A 20,764-nucleotide genomic window follows, 5' to 3' on the forward strand; every position below is an offset into this window, starting at 1 on the left:
TAAGTAGTTGCGCTTTAAAAATACGGATTTACATTTACATTAAGTGACAGGAAGGTCATAAAGTTCATGGGAGAAAACTTATCTACACAACTTCTGCTTTAATACACAAAGACAGCCAGATAAAATAGTACAAGTGAACAGTTGTCCATTGGTGAGCTCCCTGTGTTAGGTTTTGTTATAAAAAGGCATACTATTGTCAGGAATATGTCTTGGTGCTGTATTTTGTTTGTGAGTGTGATAGAAGCCTTGGCATGTCAATGTTGAATATACGGGACTACTATAGTGTAGAGAGTGTTTGCATGGAATTCCTTTGCCAACTGTATTTGTATGGTGCTATGTTGTGTGCGTGAGAGTGGGTTGTCTATTATGTCCAATGTGTTCTTCCATTATTGTGAATATTGATGTATGCAATAAGTGTGACAGTAGAATCCAAGAGAATTTCTGTCCCTTTGAAATGTCTTTTGTGCTTTAATCAGGTTTACAGAATATTAATATGGCAGTTCAAACTATCAATCCAACTACAATTTCTAGATTTAGTTTATGCACACTTATTTTGTTTACATTTGAGGCATAACACAGTGATAAATATACACGTGCCTTTCCTTCAGTTCTAAAGATAGGCCAAACACTAAGAATTGCATTAGTTAATATCACGTGTGTTCAAAACTTTCTTTCAAATGTGTTTTTGCCAAATGTCACTCTCATTTTGTTCCAAACTCTTAAATTGACATATCACTTCTTAACTGTACTTGTCTGATGAGAATATCTAGGTGAGTTAAGTAATCAGTAGAGTGCAATTATGCTAGCCTGCGCAGCAAAGTGAAACATTTAATTGCTTCATCATTATCACATTTCACATTTAGAGTCAATGTTCTGTCAATTCTTTAAATTGTTTTGTACTTTAAAAAGAGTTTGAAGCCTTTTGAATTCTTGTAATCTGAAAAGACACCATGAAAACGATAACTTCTCTGAATTGTTAAACTTGCAGGCTACACTTTGCAATATGTCCAAAGAAATAAACATTCAAAGTGACAACCTAAAGTGCTACTTTCATTCAGTTGCACACTCCTCGACTTTTTGATCACCTAGTGGCAAATCTCAGAGGTGGATGTAAATATAAATGTACAACTCACTTAGTCCATTCAAAAGACTGCAAAATTCTAAGTAGCAAAAGCATCAGAACATAACACTGGTGGACAATGTATTTTCAATGCAAGGCCAAGCAGGTCAGATATTTGTGCATGTTGAGAGGAAAACTGTCAAGGTGTGTTTGCACAATGCAAAATAGGTGGGCACTGGCACAACACCACAAGTGCAAAATGTGTTTGGAGGTGACAGTGTTGCATAATATATGCAGAGCTTCATCGGCAGTGGTGGAAGAGAAATAATGAAAGATAGGGTAAATCGGACTTTATCTGTGAGTTAAAAGGTTAATTCGAACAAAAAAGCATAGCAGAAAAGGGAAAATAAAGAATAAATTGATCCTATCACTTAAAAAAAACATTCAAAAGATGAGTAAGTTGGGTTGTTTTTACTTGGTAATATTTTAATGGCAATATAGCCCATGAAACCACAAGTTAAAGGCTTTCAGATGATTTTTAGTAGGAATCTGGGAGGTCATTGAAGGATTGCGAACCAGTGGTCAGAGTGCCAATATTAGTATGGTTGCAAATACTCTGAGTCAGAGTTTACGATCTCAGAAAAGGCTTTCAATATGTACCAAACACATTTGAGTAGTTGGTTAGGTTTTACAAACTCCTAATTTTACATGTCGACTGGATGATGATTTGGTATTTGAAAGGGGCCAACCACCAAGAAGCTTTTTTTGCTTCTGTAAATTGAGAACTACAGGAAAATCCTCTTTGCCTGTCCTTGGAAAACTCTGAATTTCCCTTCCAGTGTAAATCAAAAATAGAAATTCTCTTTTTGTTTGAAGCTACTGAAGATATGCTTGTTCCACAAACTCTTATGTCAGCCCCTCCTCCCTGGATTTATAGCAAGCACCTTGAAACCAATCATTGTAGGGGTGAACATAAAAAATATCATAACATAAAATTATGTCCCAAAACAATTAAACTAATGGCAAACCCAAAACAATTGATAGAAGGTGACATTTCCCTTCATGCTACATATCACTTTTAAGGGATCGGCCATAGGCGGGTAAATAAACACACTCTAAAAAAAACATTCAGAAAAGGATAATTTCACACCACAGTCAAAATAATAATTTTTGGCTCAAAATCTTTTCGAGAGCGAAACCTAAATGTAAATCCTAGCTCTTTTGTATATCGACTTTGCAATTAAACAAATAAGCATTTGAAATCAATGAAAATAGCTTTGCAAAGTTGACTTGTAGCTTAGATTTTCTGTTAACAGTTGCATGATTTGGGGAATAGTGTGTGTACTGTGACACGTTGCTATTTTTTATACATCTTAAAATTACATAGGAGAGAATAATTGAAAAAGCGTGAATGTAGCGTCACTTTCTATGAATGAGATAAATAAAGAAGATTGTCCAACAACTTTACTTCTTAATGCTTATAATATGCAAAGGAATAAGAAATACATTCATAGCTATGCTGTAGAGAGCGGTGCAGGGAAACTGTTTTTGCAGCCAGTCCCTTTAAATGTAAGATTGCATTTGTATTTACTTATAGCGTGAATGTTACCGTTAATATATACTTCTGTATGCACTCATAAATGTATGTGTGTCTGAGTTGAACAATATACCTAATGGCTTGCACCACGGCCCCTCGAAACTAGCTCATACAATGCAATTAACTTGAGGCACCTTTTTACAAAAGTCATCTTTTAAAAGCAATTCATTCTCAGTCAGCATTCAGTCTGTTACATTATTCATCCGATGCAGAAACTCATGGCGGACCATAAATTGTTACTTTATCTAATCAAAGGAGACTTAACTTCAGAGAAGGTCAAAGGTTTCGTTTCGTGAAGTATTATATTACACTATGAGTTTAGTCAAAAAAATCAAGGAAGAAAAACAGCCAAGAAACTCGTAATAAATGAATCTTTATTGCCTCTGGCATTGGCCTATTTAATAAACTTCAAGTGAAGGTTTCTTTCAACTGTTACGGACAATGAGGTAAAACAAACTCTTAAATTACAGCCATGTGTGACATTTGGAGAAGTAATTCTTTTTATCTCACTCAGGCTGAAAAACCAAGAAAGAAAGTAAAGCAACCATGTATTTGAAATTTAAATGTGGAATCTAAGACAAAATTAGGTCAAAAACTGTACATAGCGTCGAGAAAATTAAATGAAACCTTTACCGTTGTTCCAAGTGTATCAACCAAGCATGCAAGCTTATCAAAGTATTTCAAAACACAGTTATATTCTAAATCACATTCATTTTTCTGCACACTGCTTCCTTAATGATTAAAACATTACTTATTTTGATCTAACGTCATAAAAATGTACATCAAGGTAATCGATTGCCTGTAAAAATAACAAATTTATATTGTTTCCTTTTATCTGCCATGTGTGTGACACGGTATGGTACTCAACATGTTTTTCTTATTTTCTTTCCGCTAATGACATAATGACTAAAGAAAATGTGTTCCTGTCCAAAAATTTCTCTGAACACATTTAGTCACTCAGGTTACAAATCACTGCATATTGGGGCAAAAATAGACATTTCCTTTCTGCACTATCTGACAAATAAATTAAAGAATTTCGAGCCAACGTATTCCATCCACGTGGGAACACTTAAATAACAAAAACTGAGATGTGCCCAAAGAGTAAAGGATAGAAAATATGAAGAAGCATGTGAGTTCACCCAATGTTAAAATTCGGCATAATCTGCTTAAAAAAAACCAAATTATTTTATTGTTCCTCTTTGTTTCCGGACAATTATGCTTCATTAAGACCACAACTGACTTTTCCTGGTGCTACAAAACCATCATCTACGATTGAGAAATCATACTTTTGAAAAGTGAACATATGCACTTTGAATATTAATGTGCTTCACCGCCATAGAAGGGTAGTCTGTGATACGAAGCTTCATTATTACATGGACTTGTGAAAACAAGGGAAAGAGAGTGAAAAGGAAAGACAAAGAGATAGATAAAGACAAAAAGGAGAGGTAGGATATGAGGAAAACAGACAAAAGAAGAATGCAATTATTTAATGCAAATTAGCATTACCAGATTGAGGACGCAAGAGAAGCAACACAACACAGTTGGTTAAATTCACAAAGGACTTTTGTTGCATAAGCATAGGTTTACAGCGGAAAACAACTAATTTACGGATTTCAGGATTTCACAAAAAAAATTCCTGCCAGGAATGAATGGATTTAGTGCTATGGATTTCTCAGCTACGAGTGCTGAGACATTTAAAATAGAATGGGAATTACCTTTCAAGGCACTGTTAGACATTTAATATGTGAATACCCACAAATGTATACATTGGAGACCTTTCACAAATTCTGATCTGAGCCTTTCCAACATTAGTAGTTGTCGTAATGTCACTTTGTCAAGAGCCAAAGTAAATCCCCTTCCAAGATTGGATGGGGGACTGATCACTCCACATTTAACATACTGCCTTCCCCCTCCTATTTTTGCTGAATTTGTTTTTGTTGGCCTTAGAACTCTGTGCTCTTTACCCCTGCTAACCAGTGCTAAAGTGCTTGTGCTCTCTCTCTAAAACATGGTGCAATTGGCTTATACCCAATTGGCATATTTAATTTACTTGTAAGTCCCTTGTAGAATGCTATACCATAAACCAAGGGCCTGTAAATTAAAGGGTATTAGTGGGACTGCAGCACTGATTGTGCCACCCACTTTAGTAGCCCTTTAAATATGTCCCAATACTGCCCCTGCTCCCTGAATGCAGTTTTAAACTGCTATGTATATTTAAATTCCCTTGCAAAGCCTTGAACTCCCATTTTATTACATATAAGTCACCCCCAAGGAAGGCCCTCACTTGCCCATAGCAGTGTTCTGTGTATTTAGAAGTTTGTGCATGTACTTTTAAGATTTACATATCCTGGATGTAGTGATTTGTTTTTCATTAATGTGAGACCTGCCTCTCCCATAGGATAACATTGGAGATTCCTAACTACATTCAATACGCTGTAATTTCCAAATGGGAGTTGGTGGCTATATCATGTTTTGTGTCTATGAAATTATAATTATAACTCCTCTTTAAATTGTAGAGCCGGATTTTTCATTACAATTTTGAAAATGCCACTTTTAGAAAGTTGGCATTTCCTGGCCGGCCCATAGCTCATTTGTGCCTACAGCCTGTTTGGGTCACATGACTGGGTGTAGCTGACAGACTTTGCAAATTCCTCCCAGATAGTCACACAATAGAGGAATGATGTGTACATTACTGAGTCATCTGCTGGAAGGATGGGGGATGGAGCTGAGCACAGCCCCAATTACAACTGAATAGCCTGTGCACTGCCATCAGACAAAGGGTCTAACAAACCTGCATTTTCACTTCAGACAGCTTGGAGCCAGATCAGGGGAGATAGAGATTCCATGCACTTCACACCCACTGTCTAGAAGCTTCTCCCACCTTCCAGAGCCAGGACACCACAGTAAAAAAGAAGTACCTCAGATACCAATGCTTCAGTACACTTCTGGAACTATGAATACTCTGCCAGGAAGATGGACTGTTGTGATCCTTCAAGGACTGATGCAAAAAGAACAATTGATGGACAGAATGCAGAACACTGTCATACATTCACCCCAGCACGGAGATCTGGGCATAAATCCATTGTTTTTTTGCTCACCATGCCATTCCAGTTTGGACCCAGCCATATGCAAATCAGTCTTGACCCTGCACCCAATGGGAACAGTCCAGGTCAAACTGCCAAGCCAGGTCCTCCCTGGACTGGAAACAAGCATCGTAGGACCGGTTTCGGACTTTCAGCCCTCATCAGCCAGGATAGCTTGACTCCAGTGGCATGGAAAGCAGGGGACCCACGTCTGGGCATACCCATCCCACTCAGGGTGACAAATGCAAAAAGAACAATTGATGGATAGATTGCAGAACAATGGCATACATTCACCCCAGTTGTGCGTATCACCCCAGTACAGAGATCTGGGCCTAAATCCATCGTTTTTTTGCTCACCATGCCATTCCAGTTTGAACCCAACCATATGCAAATCAGTCTTGACCCTGCGCCCAATGGGAAAAATCCAGCCTGAACTGCCAAGCTAGGTCCTCCCTGGACTCGAAACAAGCATCCTAGGACCGGTTTCGGGCTTTCAGCCCTCATCAGCCAGGATACCTTGACTCCAGTGGCATGGAGAGCACAGGACCCACGTCTGGGCATACCTGTCCCACTCTGGGTGACAAATGCAACAAGAACAATTGATGGACAGAATGCAGAACAATGTCATACATTCACCCTAGTACAGAGATCTGGGCCAAAATCCTTCGTTTTTTTGCCCACCATGCCATTCCCGTTTAGACCCAGCCATATGCAAATCAGTTTTGACCCTGCACCCAATGGGAACAGTCCAGCCCGAACTGCCAAGCCATGTCCTCAGTGGACTGGAAACAAGCATCCTAAGACCAGTTTCGGGCTTTCAGCCCTCATCAGCCAGGAAAGCTTGACTTCAATGGCATGGAGAGCACGGGACCCACATCTGGGCATACCTATCCAACTCGGGGTGACGAATGCAAAAAGAACAATTGATGGACAGAATGCAGAACAATGTCATACATTCACCCCAGTACAGAGATCTGAGCCTAGATCCATCATTTTAGAGCTCACCATGCCAATCCACTTTGGACCCAGCCATATATATGCAAATCAGTCTTGACCCTGCTCCCAATGGGACCAGTCTAGCCCGAACTGCCAAGCCAGGTCCTCCCTGGACTGGAAACAAGCATCCTAGAACCAGTTTCGGGCTTTCAGCATTTTTTTCCCTCATCAGCTAGGATAGCTTGACTCCAGTGGCATGGAGAGCACGGGACCCATGTCTGGGCATACCCGTCCCACTCAGGGTGACAAATGCAAAAAGAACAATTGATGGATAGAATGCAGAAAAATGTCATTCATTCACCCCAGTGCAGAGCTGTGGGCCTAAATCCATCTTTTTTTGCTCACGATGCCATTCCAGTTTGGACCCAGACATATGCAAATCAGTCTTGACCCTACCCCAAATGGGAACAAGCATCCTAGGACCGGTTTAGGGGTACCTTGAAGGACTGCCTCTCTCCTGGACCGCAGCTGTGAAGGAACTGCAGCCCAGCTGCACTGACCTGCTGTCTGCTGCCCACTTACCTGGGCGAGAAGTACTGGACCTGCATCTGTTAAGCCCAGAACACAGAGTGGCTCCAGGGGCTACTTGGCTGCCCCCCAATCTGAACACACAGGGACATAACAGGATTCCAACAAACTTGCATCTGCACCTGGATACTGCCATCAGTCAGTCTACCCTGCCAAGTGGTGCCACCCAAGTTCTGGACCCTTGTAAGTGATCTTAAGGTGCTCTATCAATGTCTGTGGATCCAGCGGATGGACCCATCATCTCCACTGCTGCATGGCGCAGGAACCAATACATATCCACAGCTGTGTGGATTGAACCCATCCCAATGACCTGCATCGCAGCACTTCAGAACTGCTGTAATGCCCTGACTCTGTGGCTCATCCTCAGTACAGGCCCTTGCATCCCTCATCGATTTCAGCCTTGATGATGATGCCGAACTCCACATCGCAGTCTAACAGCTCTTCAGAACCGATGCACTGCCCGACTGAGTGCTGCATCCCCGACGCCGGACTTCACATCAACAGGCCTGTCGATGGGATCCTCGACAATGACACAGGCCCTTGTATAGCAGTCTTGTCCAACTTCAGAACGGATGCATCACTTCGGCTGTGTGATGCATCGTTGATGCTGCTCTTTGCAATGCTCTACAAACCAGAATTCAAGGGACTTTGTTCAGCAGGCCCCGGTAGCCGATCTGTACTCCATTGTGGTCTGCCTGAACTGGTCGCTTTGTCCAAATCTGGCGCAACTAGATACCCCAGTTGGCGTTTTACACCTTTTAGTGCTATTTTCTCTAGAAACTCTAAAATTCATTATCTCTGTTTCTACTAATTGGATTTTTGTCGTCATATGATTTATTAAAAATAGCTCTATTTTTCCAAATTGATTTGCGATTTTTCTTCTTTTTTGTTTTTACTTTATTGCTGTTTGTGTGCTGCTTAAATACTAAACACATTGCCCTTAGGCTGAACCTAACTACTTTTTGTGCCAAACTACCCAGGGGTAAGCTCAGGTTAATTTAGTGATTTTTTTGTGGTACACCCTGCAAGGGACTGTGGCTGTACACCTATACAACAGTTAAAGTATTTTCCAGAAAAAACACAAATCTCATTACTTAATATTAAAAAAGGTGTACTATTAGTCAAACCTTCATTGATCAATGCGCATTTAGGCCGTCATTTTGATGTTGCGCGGACCGCCACTCACAGGTTGTCAATGGCGGTCCGCCAGACATCCAGGCCTTCTGTCCGACCGCCAGATTACAATACCGGAGGTCCGAACCATGATGTTGAGGAGGAAAGAACGCTTGCCTCCAACAGGCTCAAGGCTCCTGTTGGGACGGCAGTCGGATTCCTATCCCTAACATGAGGGCACTGCCGCCATAGGAATTAGGATGTCCCTTTAAGACTACCTTTTAATATTGGTCCCACCGCCATGGAAAGGCAGCCGGAAAGTGACTTTGGGGGCCTCAAGAAGGGCCCTCACCCCCCGTGGGCCAATACTAAGTAGCCAGGGGGGCACATGTGGTGCCCCCCAAAACATCCTTGCTCCGTGTGCCAGGCACCAGATGGTGCCTGGCACATGGTGCATGGATGTTTGAAAAATGCCTTTTTCTACTCTGGCTTGTGCTGCGGCCCTTTTCAATAGATGAAAGCACTCACTTTACTCTTCCTGAGAAAAAGAAGAGGGACTCTTAAGTAACTCGAAAGATATACAGGATGCAAAATAAGGTAAAGATAAGCATTGTTTATTCTAACTGCTAAACTGTGCAGATGCCAGGTTAGAACATGGCTGTGCTGCAGAGAATTACATCTACTGAGATATATAAATTGCAATGGGATGGGGGTAATAATACAATCTAAAATTACTTCTCGGATACTTGCTATTTCTCCTTCTCTCACATTTTGCCTGATATATTGCCTCCATATATATATTGACAGATAGATAGATAGACAGATAGATAGATATATAGATAGATAGAAAGACAGACAGACAGACAGACAGACAGACAGACAGACAGACAGACATATAGATAGATAGATAGATAGATAGATAGATAGATAGATAGATAGATAGATAGATAGATAGATAGATAGATAGATAGATAGATAGATAGATAGATAGATAGATAGATAGATAGATAGATAGATAGTTAATCTGCATAGTGAATTAAGTGGCAGTATGATATTCCTACTTTCATGACATATTTGATCATGGAGAGAAGTGTTAGGATTTTACATTTCCTGAAGCAGGACTCAAGACTAAATTGGTCTTTTTATAGTAACATAATTAATACCAAAATACAGAGGTATGGATCATTACAAAACCAAATAGGCAACATTGTGTATTATTATCTTCACTGTATGAATTCAATGGGCAATACTCTCAAATACTGTGAAATAAAGGTTCACAAGATATTGCTATAGAAAACAATTAAACATTAAAAAAATTGCCGTTTTCATGACACTACAAATCTTTAAATGTTTTAAAATATAAATATGTATTTCTAGTTACTGTCTTCTTTTTGTTGTATTGCGCAAAAGACAGTAGTCAAAAGTGCATAACAAAAAGATTTTATTTTATTTGACAGGCAGCAGCCACCATGAACAGCACATTTGTCTTGAGCTTAGTAGTAAACAACATATGGACTGTTAAAGCATGGATAGGAGGTGGGGGCCCTCTGTGGTTTGTGATGTATCCAAGGCCAGCATAGTAGCCCTTGGATTTCTGACATATAGTTGTCTACCTGCACTTCAAAAGCCAAGGATGCAGCTTGTGGAGTCCTGTGATCACATCTTGTGCCTGACACCACCATGTATGTAAAAAGACTGTGTGTGATGATTGACCCTATACTGCAAACCCAATGCTGACACGCACACCCAAATGTATGAACTTGTGATTTGCTACCTATTATAGTGCTGAATATTTGGTGTCAGGGACTCTGCTCTAGCTTGTGGTCTGGGAGCACAGTGCAAAGTTTGAATAGCGAAAAAGGAGGCATCAGTTATAGCTATGAATGTATGCCTAGATAGGTGTGTGTGTGTGTGTGTGTGTGTGTGTGTGTGTGTGTGTGCGCACTTTCAGTCACATCCAGCTTAATAGCGTCCCTCACTAAAGTAATGGTAGAAATTCTAGTCAGATGTGGCATTTCTGGCGCGAGAAATTCCCCACTGGCACCATGTGGGAATTTCTGACATAATGGAGCAACCACTATCACAACAGAAGAATTTTTGTGGATTGTGGGTATTTTGGCTTTAAGGATCCACCACTAGCAAAAGGGTTCTTGGTTGGCTATGTGTGTGTCTATTTTAATTAATCCCACCCTTGACACTATGGAATCATTTATTGTCAGATTTTGAACATGTGTGCTTTAGTGGTTACAACCATGGTACAATAGTGAACCTTAGTGAACATTAATATTGCATTATTGTCATTCTAGGCTTGATGTAGCCAACCGCTGGCATTATGGTGGCCATGAAATACCTGTAGTCAATACTAGGGTATTTTAGCAATTTCAGGTATATTCCTGGCCATAATGGCAATTCTAGCAATTTTGTGGGCACCTCAGGAACGTTGGTCGATACGTTTGATATAATGCTGTCAATCTTTAATATATATTTGACATTCTTGCCAACACAGGCGTAACGGAGATGGAATTCACTGCCATATTATGCATTCCCAGTATATGATGATTGCACGGAGTCATAACTACTTCACGTCTGGCAGTTGTATAAAGCAAAGCTAATATGATAATGTTTTGGGCCCAAATGTGTATTTATTAAGTGAGCATTAATTCATGAAAACGTTAAGATTTTGTTTGGAGGATTATAATTTATTTCTTCAAATGAAAAGTGTGTGTTCGATACATTTTCAGAAACTTTCAAACTGCCGTTAGTGGGTAAAATGATTGCATTTCCATCACATACAGAACTGACATTTGATTGATAATCCATGCTTAATTCAGGAGACATTCGGCCAGATGTGCAACCGTTTTGTTTGTGTACACAAACGTGAAATCAGCCCATTTGCGACGGCAAAATAGGTCTGCCCTATGCACAAACCTTATTTTGTGAGCCTGTAAACTATTACTACCTCGCAAAATAAGGTTTGCGAGTTGCTATTAGGAAGTGGCGTGTCAAGGAAGTACCTTCCTAATTGCGAGTTGCACTTCAATGTACGATTGTTTTGTGGCCGCAAAAAGGTTTTAAGACACTTGCAAATGTGTTGGGGACCCTAGGGGACCCCTTCCACTTTGTGACTGGCAGCAAAAATATTTTTTAAGAGCATGCAGTTTAAGAGCATGCAGTGGTCCCAGGAACCACTTCCTACTCTTAGAAAATGAAACAGAAACGTTTCAGTTATTTTTTAAATGCAGCCCGTTTTCTGGGCAAGCTAGCTATTGCCAATGGAGTTGCATATTGCACCTGCCTCATCAATATTAATGCAGCGGCCAATTTGCGACCCAATTAGGAATCGCAAACCGTTTTTGAGACACTGTTGTAAATTCCACTTTGCGAGCCGCAAATTTGGAGTCGCAAGACTAAACAATTACGAGTCGCAAAATGGAAGAATCGTAAATCTTGATGATGGTTACTTAAAGTCCCAAAGTACATGCTGCTATAGGTATATAGATAAAATGTTGATATATTTTACACTGTCTGTGGCCTAATCATGTATGATTGGTGCATCTTGTCCACATTCTCAATTAGGAAGTTCTTTGCGATCTGAGTGCTAGCACTGATGTATAAGTTAATAAGATATGTTTAACTCTGATGACACTGGCACACATTTTTCAGATATGTGTAACTTATATTTTCTCAACACTATTTTCTTCTAAGTAGATTCACATCATAACGAATGATTGAAAATCTATCTATATAACATTGAGTGTGAAAACTAAATGCAGTAGAATGAGGCAGTGAAGAAAGGATCTACATATATTTTGAAAAATGTAAAATTGCTAGGCAAATTCTGCTGAATATTAGCATGTTTTGCCACAATTTTTGGACGTTTCTCTAACTTGCTCTAACTCAGAGAAATATTGTGTTAAATGAATTCAGTTTACACACTGCAAGAGCAAAAAAAAACAGGAGCTTCCCTCTGCAACACACCCTCAAAGCCCATCATGATAAGGACCGAAGTAAATGTGAGACTTGGGCTTAGTGTGCTGAAGGGGTGGCTGAAATATGGGTATAGAGACAAATAGCGACTGACCCACTAAATGGGTTGTCTTACCTGTCGGCGGGATCATTCCAGGAGACATTAGTCCAGGGACTGTGTGTGGCATGATGTGAGAGTTCTCTGGAGACGTCACACTTTGAGTTCTTTTAGGAGGCCTTCCAGGTCTAGAACTGAAACAAATAAATCATTTGAAACATTTCCTCACAACCAAGCTGTTGTCTTGTACATTATTTCAAAGTTATTTCGAGTGATAACACGGACTGTAAATAAATTTGTTTCAAGGACGGTTGCATTTGCAGTTAGATGTAATAGACTTCCATCACTAATTAGATTACATGCTGAATTCATTTTCCTCATTGAAGATCAACGGCACTTGATGCATAATTCATAGGCTGCACCTCGTTACCTGCTTCTTCATATTAATATCTATACACAGTTTGAATTGCCTCGTTTGCATATGCTAAAGTTCTGTATGCAGCCTTCAGCATGAAAATTATGCACTAACTTGTAATAATTATTACAGTCAGGCTGCTATTGATTTATGAGACTTTTAAAAACCAAATATGTGTAGTACTTGTAATGAATGATATTTTAAGGTTCTTCAGGAAATTAAAAGGCAATGGCTGCCTGAGGAAATGTTCTGCTTGTTTGATTTAATACTACAGTTAGCTGGGAGGTGGAATGAAAGAGTGATTCAGACCCGTAGCACATTTTCCGATGATATGTTTTATTACTTCGCACTGCTAGCTTGATACCTCGATGATAAATGACAATACATATCTAATGTGTGAAAAGGTCTTGCATTTTTTTTTATCATTTAAAAGATAAGTCAAGTTATCATTTAACCCCTCTTTTACAGGAGGAAAAAATGTTGCTTCTCCCACATCCCTGTTCAGCTTATAATGCACTGAGGGAAAAGTGATGCTTAGAGATTTTTGCCATCAAAATATGGCCACGACACGCGAGACAAGGAGGGTTCCTGGCCACAGATCCTGGTCCGCGAGCCTAGATTGTATATCCCACTGAATTACAGGAAAATGCAGAAACACTGTGGATGATGTGGCAAGTTATCAGGCGTGCAACGCCCATTGGGCTGAAAGGGCTTCAGCCCCCTCTAACCCCTTCCCTCCTCTGTCTCAGCCCCGGGTGCTGCTTTGGGCTCGGCTGGGCAGTGTCTGGAGTCTTATCTCCACCAGCTTGCCCAAGTTTTTCACAGGTCTTTAAAGACCATTTTCATATTTATATACCTTTGTAAACTGGTTACCAAGGCTTATTTTCTTTCCTGGTTCTAGAACTCTCTGGGCCCCCACCTTGCCTAGTTCTTATATTTGGATTTTACTTTTACTGCCATAGTGTGAGGATGCATTTCATAAAAAGAAATATAAAGTAGGGTTGCCAAAAGAAAAATACCAGCCATTTGTTGTTTAAAGAGCCTGCAAAGGCTTCGTCTTGACAGTAAATAGGATGATAAATAAAATCATATGTATTTATTTGTAATGTGACGTTTCTGTCTTTGTAACCTTTTTGTTATCAGTCATGATCATTCATGCAGCCCTAGAACACAAAAATCTTTTTTATTTATATTTGTTGTTCCAAGTATGCACAGGCTTTAGGTGACTGCTTAGATTTGTAATGTCTGGAACATCATTATAATAAGCTGGAAACCCTAATCACAAGACTGGAAGTTTGTTGAAGGATGAGCACAATATTTATTTCCTCCACCCTCGAGCCCTGAACAGGGCCGGACTGGTGACGCAAACTGGCCTTGGCAATAGAATTGGACCGGCTGCAGAGGAGGGAGTGGGGGGTGGGGGGTGGGGGCTGGGGGCTCGTGGAAAACACTGCCGCTGCTTTTGGTACAGGAAGACGCTATTGCTGCACTGCTGCAAAACCGCCCCTGTACCAAAAACGGCACCCACCGGTCCAAAACCGCCCCCCACCCTTCTGGCCCACCGAGAAAAGGCCGGGTGCCACTACGGCCAGTCCAGCCCTGTCCCTGAATAATGCCATAATAGCAATAGTTTAACTGATAACTGAACCGCTACGATTGGCCTCAATAACATCCTGAGTTACTTGCAGAGTATGAGATGTTATAAAAAGATGAGAAAGTTGAAAATGTAAACATGATACTGGCATTAACAGTGGAATTGCCAAAACCGAAGCAGTGACCTCACTATAAAACGAGAAGGGCTGAGTGCCAGGGGAAGCCGCAGAGAAAAATGTAAAACATGGCTTGATATGCTAGGGTGAATGCTCAGAGGTCGCATGGTTGTGCCAACGTTAATCTTACTTTCCTTTTATTTATTTCTTTACCTTACCATAATTCAAAGGCAGATCAAACACTTTGCACACAGCTTCTCTGCAAATTTGAAGTGAGAGGAAAGATGGGGAGCATGGCAAACGTCCTGAGGGTCAGGCTAAGTATAGGCCCCACCTACACTGATGATGCCGGCCAGATGGTGACACACATGTGCACCAGCTGCTGCCCAGTTACATAGGAAGAAACTGAAAACGCGACTCTTCGTGAAACACCCCACCTGCAAGTAACAAGAGTTATTGCATTCCCCTTACAAGCACTAGGTGGAAAGGCACCTTCACCTGTGTGTAAAGTTCTATTCGCCTCCCCAGTGCAATGCTTCCTTCCTCTTGTGCCACTTTCAACAGTTTTGCAGCTGATGTATCCCTGCAGCTAACCTTGTTCTCTATAAGTACACTTATCATAAGGTCTGCATCACTTCCCAGGGACTGAAAACTGTAAGTGGGGAAGATATATTGTATTCATCTTTTTTATGTGTGTCCTCCTATATATACAGTAATCATTTAGTCCAAAACACATACTTTACAGCCTTACTGTAGACGGAGACAGTCATTTGCCATTTAAACACACATGTATATACACGTGTATATTTTTCAAATTCCCTTTGTAAAAAGACATCAGTCTTTTTGTGAATTCTCCTTAAATTCAATTTCATTTCTTTAATCCTGTACTTTAATAAAGTGGCATCTTGTAAAATAAGGTTTTAAAGCAAAAGAGCGGAGAATTTTGCTTAGCAGCATAACGGCCGTGTTTTGGTGATTTACTTTTCAAAATGAGTTCTTAATCAATTGTCAAGATATAATATCTTGCCAACATGTTATTTCTAAACTTACCACCAAATGAATGAGAAGAGTTTGTGACAGCAAAGCCTGCACTGTGTGAAGTATTTGGCTTTGACAGTGGCGTAACAAAACCTCAGCGGGCCCCCCTGCATTGCGAGGGGGTCTCCATTACACCAATCCCTACCTGCCTTGATTCATCAGAGTGTTTTATTTGTTTGCAGATGGCCAGCCCAAGGGGGCCCTCTTTGAGGTGAATGGTGTGAGGCCCCCTCCACACTTGGGCTTTGAGCATGTAATAACCACTTTACGACTGTTGAACCTGACAGTCTTGGGAGAGGCTTCCCCCGACTTTTTTCGACTGCCTCCCTCCATTTTCTGTACCCATTTTTGCTGGCTCTAGGACTCTGCACACTTTAGCACTGCTTATCATTGCCAAAGTGATTCTGTTCTCTCCCCTAAACCATGGTAACATTGGATCGTACTCAATTGTCAATTGTCAAATTTAATTTACTTATAAGTCCCTAGTAACATGCACTACAGGTGCCCAGGGCCTATGAATTAAATGCTACTAATGGTCCCGCAGCACTGATTGTGTCACCCACGTAATTAGCCCCCTAACCATGTCTCAAGCCAGTCCTGCACATGCAGTTCGCTGTCACCATGACTTGGTAGATAAAACTACTTGCCAAGCCCTGACCTCCCCCTTTAATTACATATAAGCCACCACTAAGGACGGCCCTTGGCAATCCAGATGGCAGGGTACTATATAAGCAAAGGGAAGGACATGTGAGTGTATGCTTTTAATGTCCTGGTAATAAAAAACAGTCTAGTTCGTTTTTCACTATTGTGAAGCCTACTCCCGTCATAAACTAGCATTGGGAATTCCGTTACTTGCTTTTAAGTGGTATTTCCTGGTCCTGGGGAAGAAGATTTATCATGTTTGGCATGGGTGGAATAGTTCTGATAAATGCACTGTGCTAGTAAGGGTGGATTTAGCACTACTAGCATAGAAATGCAATTTTCAGACAGTGGGAATTTTTCTGCTCTCAACTTTGCTCTATGTGAAATCCAGCCTGTCTCCAATACCGATATGGACAGGGCGACAAATTCCATTTGTGCATTTTTCCCCCGACAGTCATAAACCCAGGAAGGCCAGGGGTGGTTGAACACCCCTCTGCATAAATCTGCATTCCAATGGCTGGCCTGGGCAGAGGGCAGGAAAGGAGGCTCACACAGGGACATCAAGGAGTAATGACCCTGACCCACACAAATAGCTGGTGATCCCCACAGATAACCTGGCAGAAAAGCCTGGCTTGGAAGGGGTGCTCATGAATTTCAAATCCACTCTTTGAAGTCATCCCCACATCAAAGGCACATTTGGGTATAAGTACTGGATCTCTGACCCTCCCATATCAGACACTTCTGGACCTACACCGAATCTCTGTCAGAAGAACTGCAGTGATGCTTAAAGCACTCAACTGTACTGTTTTTCTGAAAGGACTGCGTTCCTGCTTGTTGCCCTGCTGCCTGCTGCTCCCTGACTCTGCTGAAAGGAGAGCTGGAATCTGCCTTCCCTCCAAAGTGATCTCTAAGGGCTTGTTAGCTTGTCTCCTGTTTCAGAATTATCATGGACAAATAAGACTTCCTGTAGTTCTGCTGGTGCTGCTTGACTCTGCCTCTTGTGAGTCCTACCCTTGCCTGAGATGCCTTCCCCAAGTTCTGGCCCTCAGACGTGGGTTTTGCATTTAAGTTTCTGTCTAATCTGTTACAAAGCAACACAAAGCCTCACCGCACAGCTGACAGCTCTCTTGGATACGATGCCGGACGACATGAAGCCTCACAAAGCTTCGCCACATAGCCTCTTGGTACTGACATAGGACGGCGCAAAGACTCGGCGTGCAGAGTGCACCCCAGGATCCAAGGTACTGTGTTCAGTGGGCATAAGTGGGTCTCTCTAGCCAGCCCACGCACCATTGGGGTTGGCCTGAACTTTGAAATTGCACTGGTCCCTCGAGACCTGAAGTAACCTTTTTAGCCTTTCCTGCATTGGAGTCTTTTTGTGGTGTATTTACTGTGTTTTATCAATTATTGCATAAATATTTACACATTGCCTTCTAAGTTAAGCCTGCCTGCTCTGCGCCAAGCTACCAGAGGGTGAGCACAGGATAATTTAGGATTGTGTTGTGACTTACCCTGACTGGAATTGCGGTGCCTACTTGGACAGTGTGTATACCTCTGCCAACTAGAGACTTGATTTTGAACAACAGCACAAAAGGAACATTGAATTTACAACTGCCATTTACACAGGACCTTGTCTCTGCTTGTAAGTTCCAAGTAGGCATGGGGAACAAGGTAGCATGGGCTGTGATTTTCACTAATGAACTTAGCACTCCAGTGGTCATAATGCAGGCGCATAAGCCGAAGATCAAGCTGGGACAGTGGGTTGTAGCTTCTTGTAGGCTTCGGTCCTTGCTTATGATATGTAGTCAGTGGTCCAAAGGAGGGGTATCTGAGGGCCATGACGTGCCAATACTTTTTTATTTTAGAACAACAGGTTCCCCTTCTTTATGTAGAAACAGAACTGTCCTAGGGCAGTTAATTCCGCCAGTTGAAATGCTTCAAATGGAGTGTAAGACAGGGTGTTGCCCCTGCTGTGAAAGCATGGGAGGCTCAGATAGCTAAACAAGCCTTCTTGCCAGGGTGTCTGCTTCCCTAAAAGAAATGTAAATATGTGCAACTGATCAATCTGCAAATTTAAGGGGTTCCTGGAAGCTGGTATAGGCTTTAATTGAGGGAATCACGTGAATTTTTCTGATGGCACACATGTGTATTCATTTTTGAGACATATTGTAAGGGACCTACCAGCTAGGCTGTGAAATGTGTGCTTTTAAAAGACATTAATGAAGAAATTGCACTACGTACCTTCTGAGTATTACTAGTATCTATATTTTAGAAGCACTTTTTTTATCTTAAACTTTTTGCACATTTTGTAGCAGACTATCTTATACAGTGTGTAATGCAAGTTTAAAATAATGACGTACGTGTTTACAGCAGTTTCTGTAGCAGACTGGGACCTGGCAGCACTAAACATACACAAATCACAATTCTCCCCTCCAACAACCAAGATTCAATTCCGTGGCTCTTTGGTACATTGCAATAACTAATAGAGGTTTCATAATGTACAATAGTACATTTCCAACTGAGTAACATCACTTGCATTTAATTTTCATTTAAGGTATGTGTTATATCATATGTATTTGCCTGAAGTTGAAAGACCGAAAAGAAGTTACAGAATATTTTGTATTTTTAGCCACTCCTTTGGTCACGCTCCCACACTCACTCACCCCGCCCCTACTGCAAACAAAGCGTCACATTTCCAAAACATTTTTTAATGCACTTCGACCACAGTATGCTGTGACTGAGCAGTGTGTGGGATATGCACTAAATCTGACCAAATTAGATTTAAAAGGCATGCCCAGTGCAATTCATTATCCCTGAACCCTTTACCTAGCCTTAAAGTCCAACATTCAGTACAAGAAAAAGAAGGAGCATGTATGCAACACATTGCTGCACAAATAATGGACTGCACTTCTACCTAGTAGGTAAATGTATCTACTGTCTGATTACAGTACCTGTATTACCCAACCAGGTCATGATGCAGTGCTACTCTGTGATTTGCTGAGTTAATGCTTATTTTAATCACCTAGTTACCAGGCATGTATGAAAGCACCTGGTCACAGCGACCAGTCTAGACCTTGTACTCTGCTCGATATGACGAATCCATTGAAAATCAACAGACCCATTTAAACGTATTCACACATGGCCATCCTCATGAATAATAAGGAGAAGAGGGATTTGGTATTCAATAGTTCAAGTACAGACAAAAGCATACAGGAAACTGCACACCTTTATCCATGCTTCACTTTAGGTAATTTGACTTTATGGCAACTACTGTCCGTTAAATGGACATCGGTTATAAAGAAAATTGACCTTTGGCATGGCACAGCTACCACTGGTAGAATAAGCAGCAGTCCTAGGCAGCCACATTTTTTCTTCCCTGATGCTGCTGGTTGCCATAAATAAATTGAAGCAGGTCCCCTGTGAACGTCTTTTAGTCAGAGAATCAGTACTGTCTGTTGAGAGGAGGTGTGGATAAAGCATTTTCTGGGCCCACTTGCTTACCACTGGTCCTCCCATGGACCTTTTATATCCGACTGCGAGGTGATGGGAGTTAGCAAATTGACATTCAATCAAATTTCAATTAACAGTAGAACCCATTTGGCTACACAATGAGGACCAGGAATTGGTAGCCAAGTTTAAGAAGATTTATTGCAGTTAAAATACACCACTCTAAAAACCATGTTGTGAAGGTACAGAATAACAGCGGCTAGTCCTATCCTCCTAAAAACATTGAGGCAGACTAGTATCAAACAAACACGCAGCTTGGTGATTGCAATGCAAAAAAGGAGCATCAATAATTGGTGCTCAGAATCTAAGACTGTCTCGCCTATACATTAGTAATCTAAATCTCCAAAGTACAGAGGATGGTTAGTTAATAAAGAAACTCGCCAATCAGGGGATTTCCATGAAGGAAATTAGGACAAGACAAAAGGGAATCAAGTAGGAAAGTGTTCGAATCTCAGAAGCTTAGTCAAGAGTCTTCTATGGGTCAGGAGTAAGTGTCAGCCTTAGCCACACTTAAGCAAGAATCAAAAGGAAGCATTTGAAGTCTAATCCTCATGAAATCCTTTCAGGTGGTGGGCATTCAAGTAGAAGTGCCTGCAAGGAATCCGCAAGAGAAAACTGCATAGGGTCTGCAGAAGGGCTCAGGAAGATGGATTCTGCATGAAATCAAAAAGAAGTCAGGAAGGAATTCAGAAAGCAGTATGAAGGGATCTGAAGTCTGAAGGGATCTGAAGTCTAAGGGGTGAACACTATATTATAACTCACAAAGTCTTTGGAAAACACCCCCTTGATCACACCAGCAGGGTTCTATTGTCCTCATCAGTTCTCAGGTTGCAGACTGCAACATCAACACGCTATTCCACACTAGACATGGGAACAACATCTCTTTTTCACACAGACGTGGATTGCAACATTTGCTCAGCTACTCTTTCAGTTAACGATCTGGTTCCCCATGTTTCTTTATCAAGGTCTTCTTCTCAGACTCTTTCCCCTATCTCTAGTAAAGTAATGTGTCTATTCTAAATTGACAATGCATGTGAATACCTGCAAGAAAT

The 20,764-nt window shown here is 41.1% G+C and overlaps 1 protein-coding gene across 4 annotated transcripts in view; it reads right to left on the bottom strand.

Moving 5' to 3' along the window:
• DACH1 (dachshund family transcription factor 1) overlaps positions 1 to 20,764 on the bottom strand; it is a 537,492-nt gene that overhangs the window by 305,197 nt on the left and 211,531 nt on the right. For all 4 annotated transcript variants that reach the window (XM_078657419.1, XM_078657417.1, XM_078657418.1 and 1 more), the window contains exon 2: positions 12,480 to 12,595. In XM_078657419.1, the coding sequence (XP_078513545.1) occupies positions 12,480 to 12,595 (116 nt within the window). The remainder of the gene's footprint in view (positions 1 to 12,479; positions 12,596 to 20,764) is intronic.

This window comes from Lissotriton helveticus, chromosome 8 (genome assembly GCF_964261635.1).
Source record: "Lissotriton helveticus chromosome 8, aLisHel1.1, whole genome shotgun sequence".
Lineage (NCBI taxonomy): Eukaryota > Metazoa > Chordata > Amphibia > Caudata > Salamandridae > Lissotriton > Lissotriton helveticus.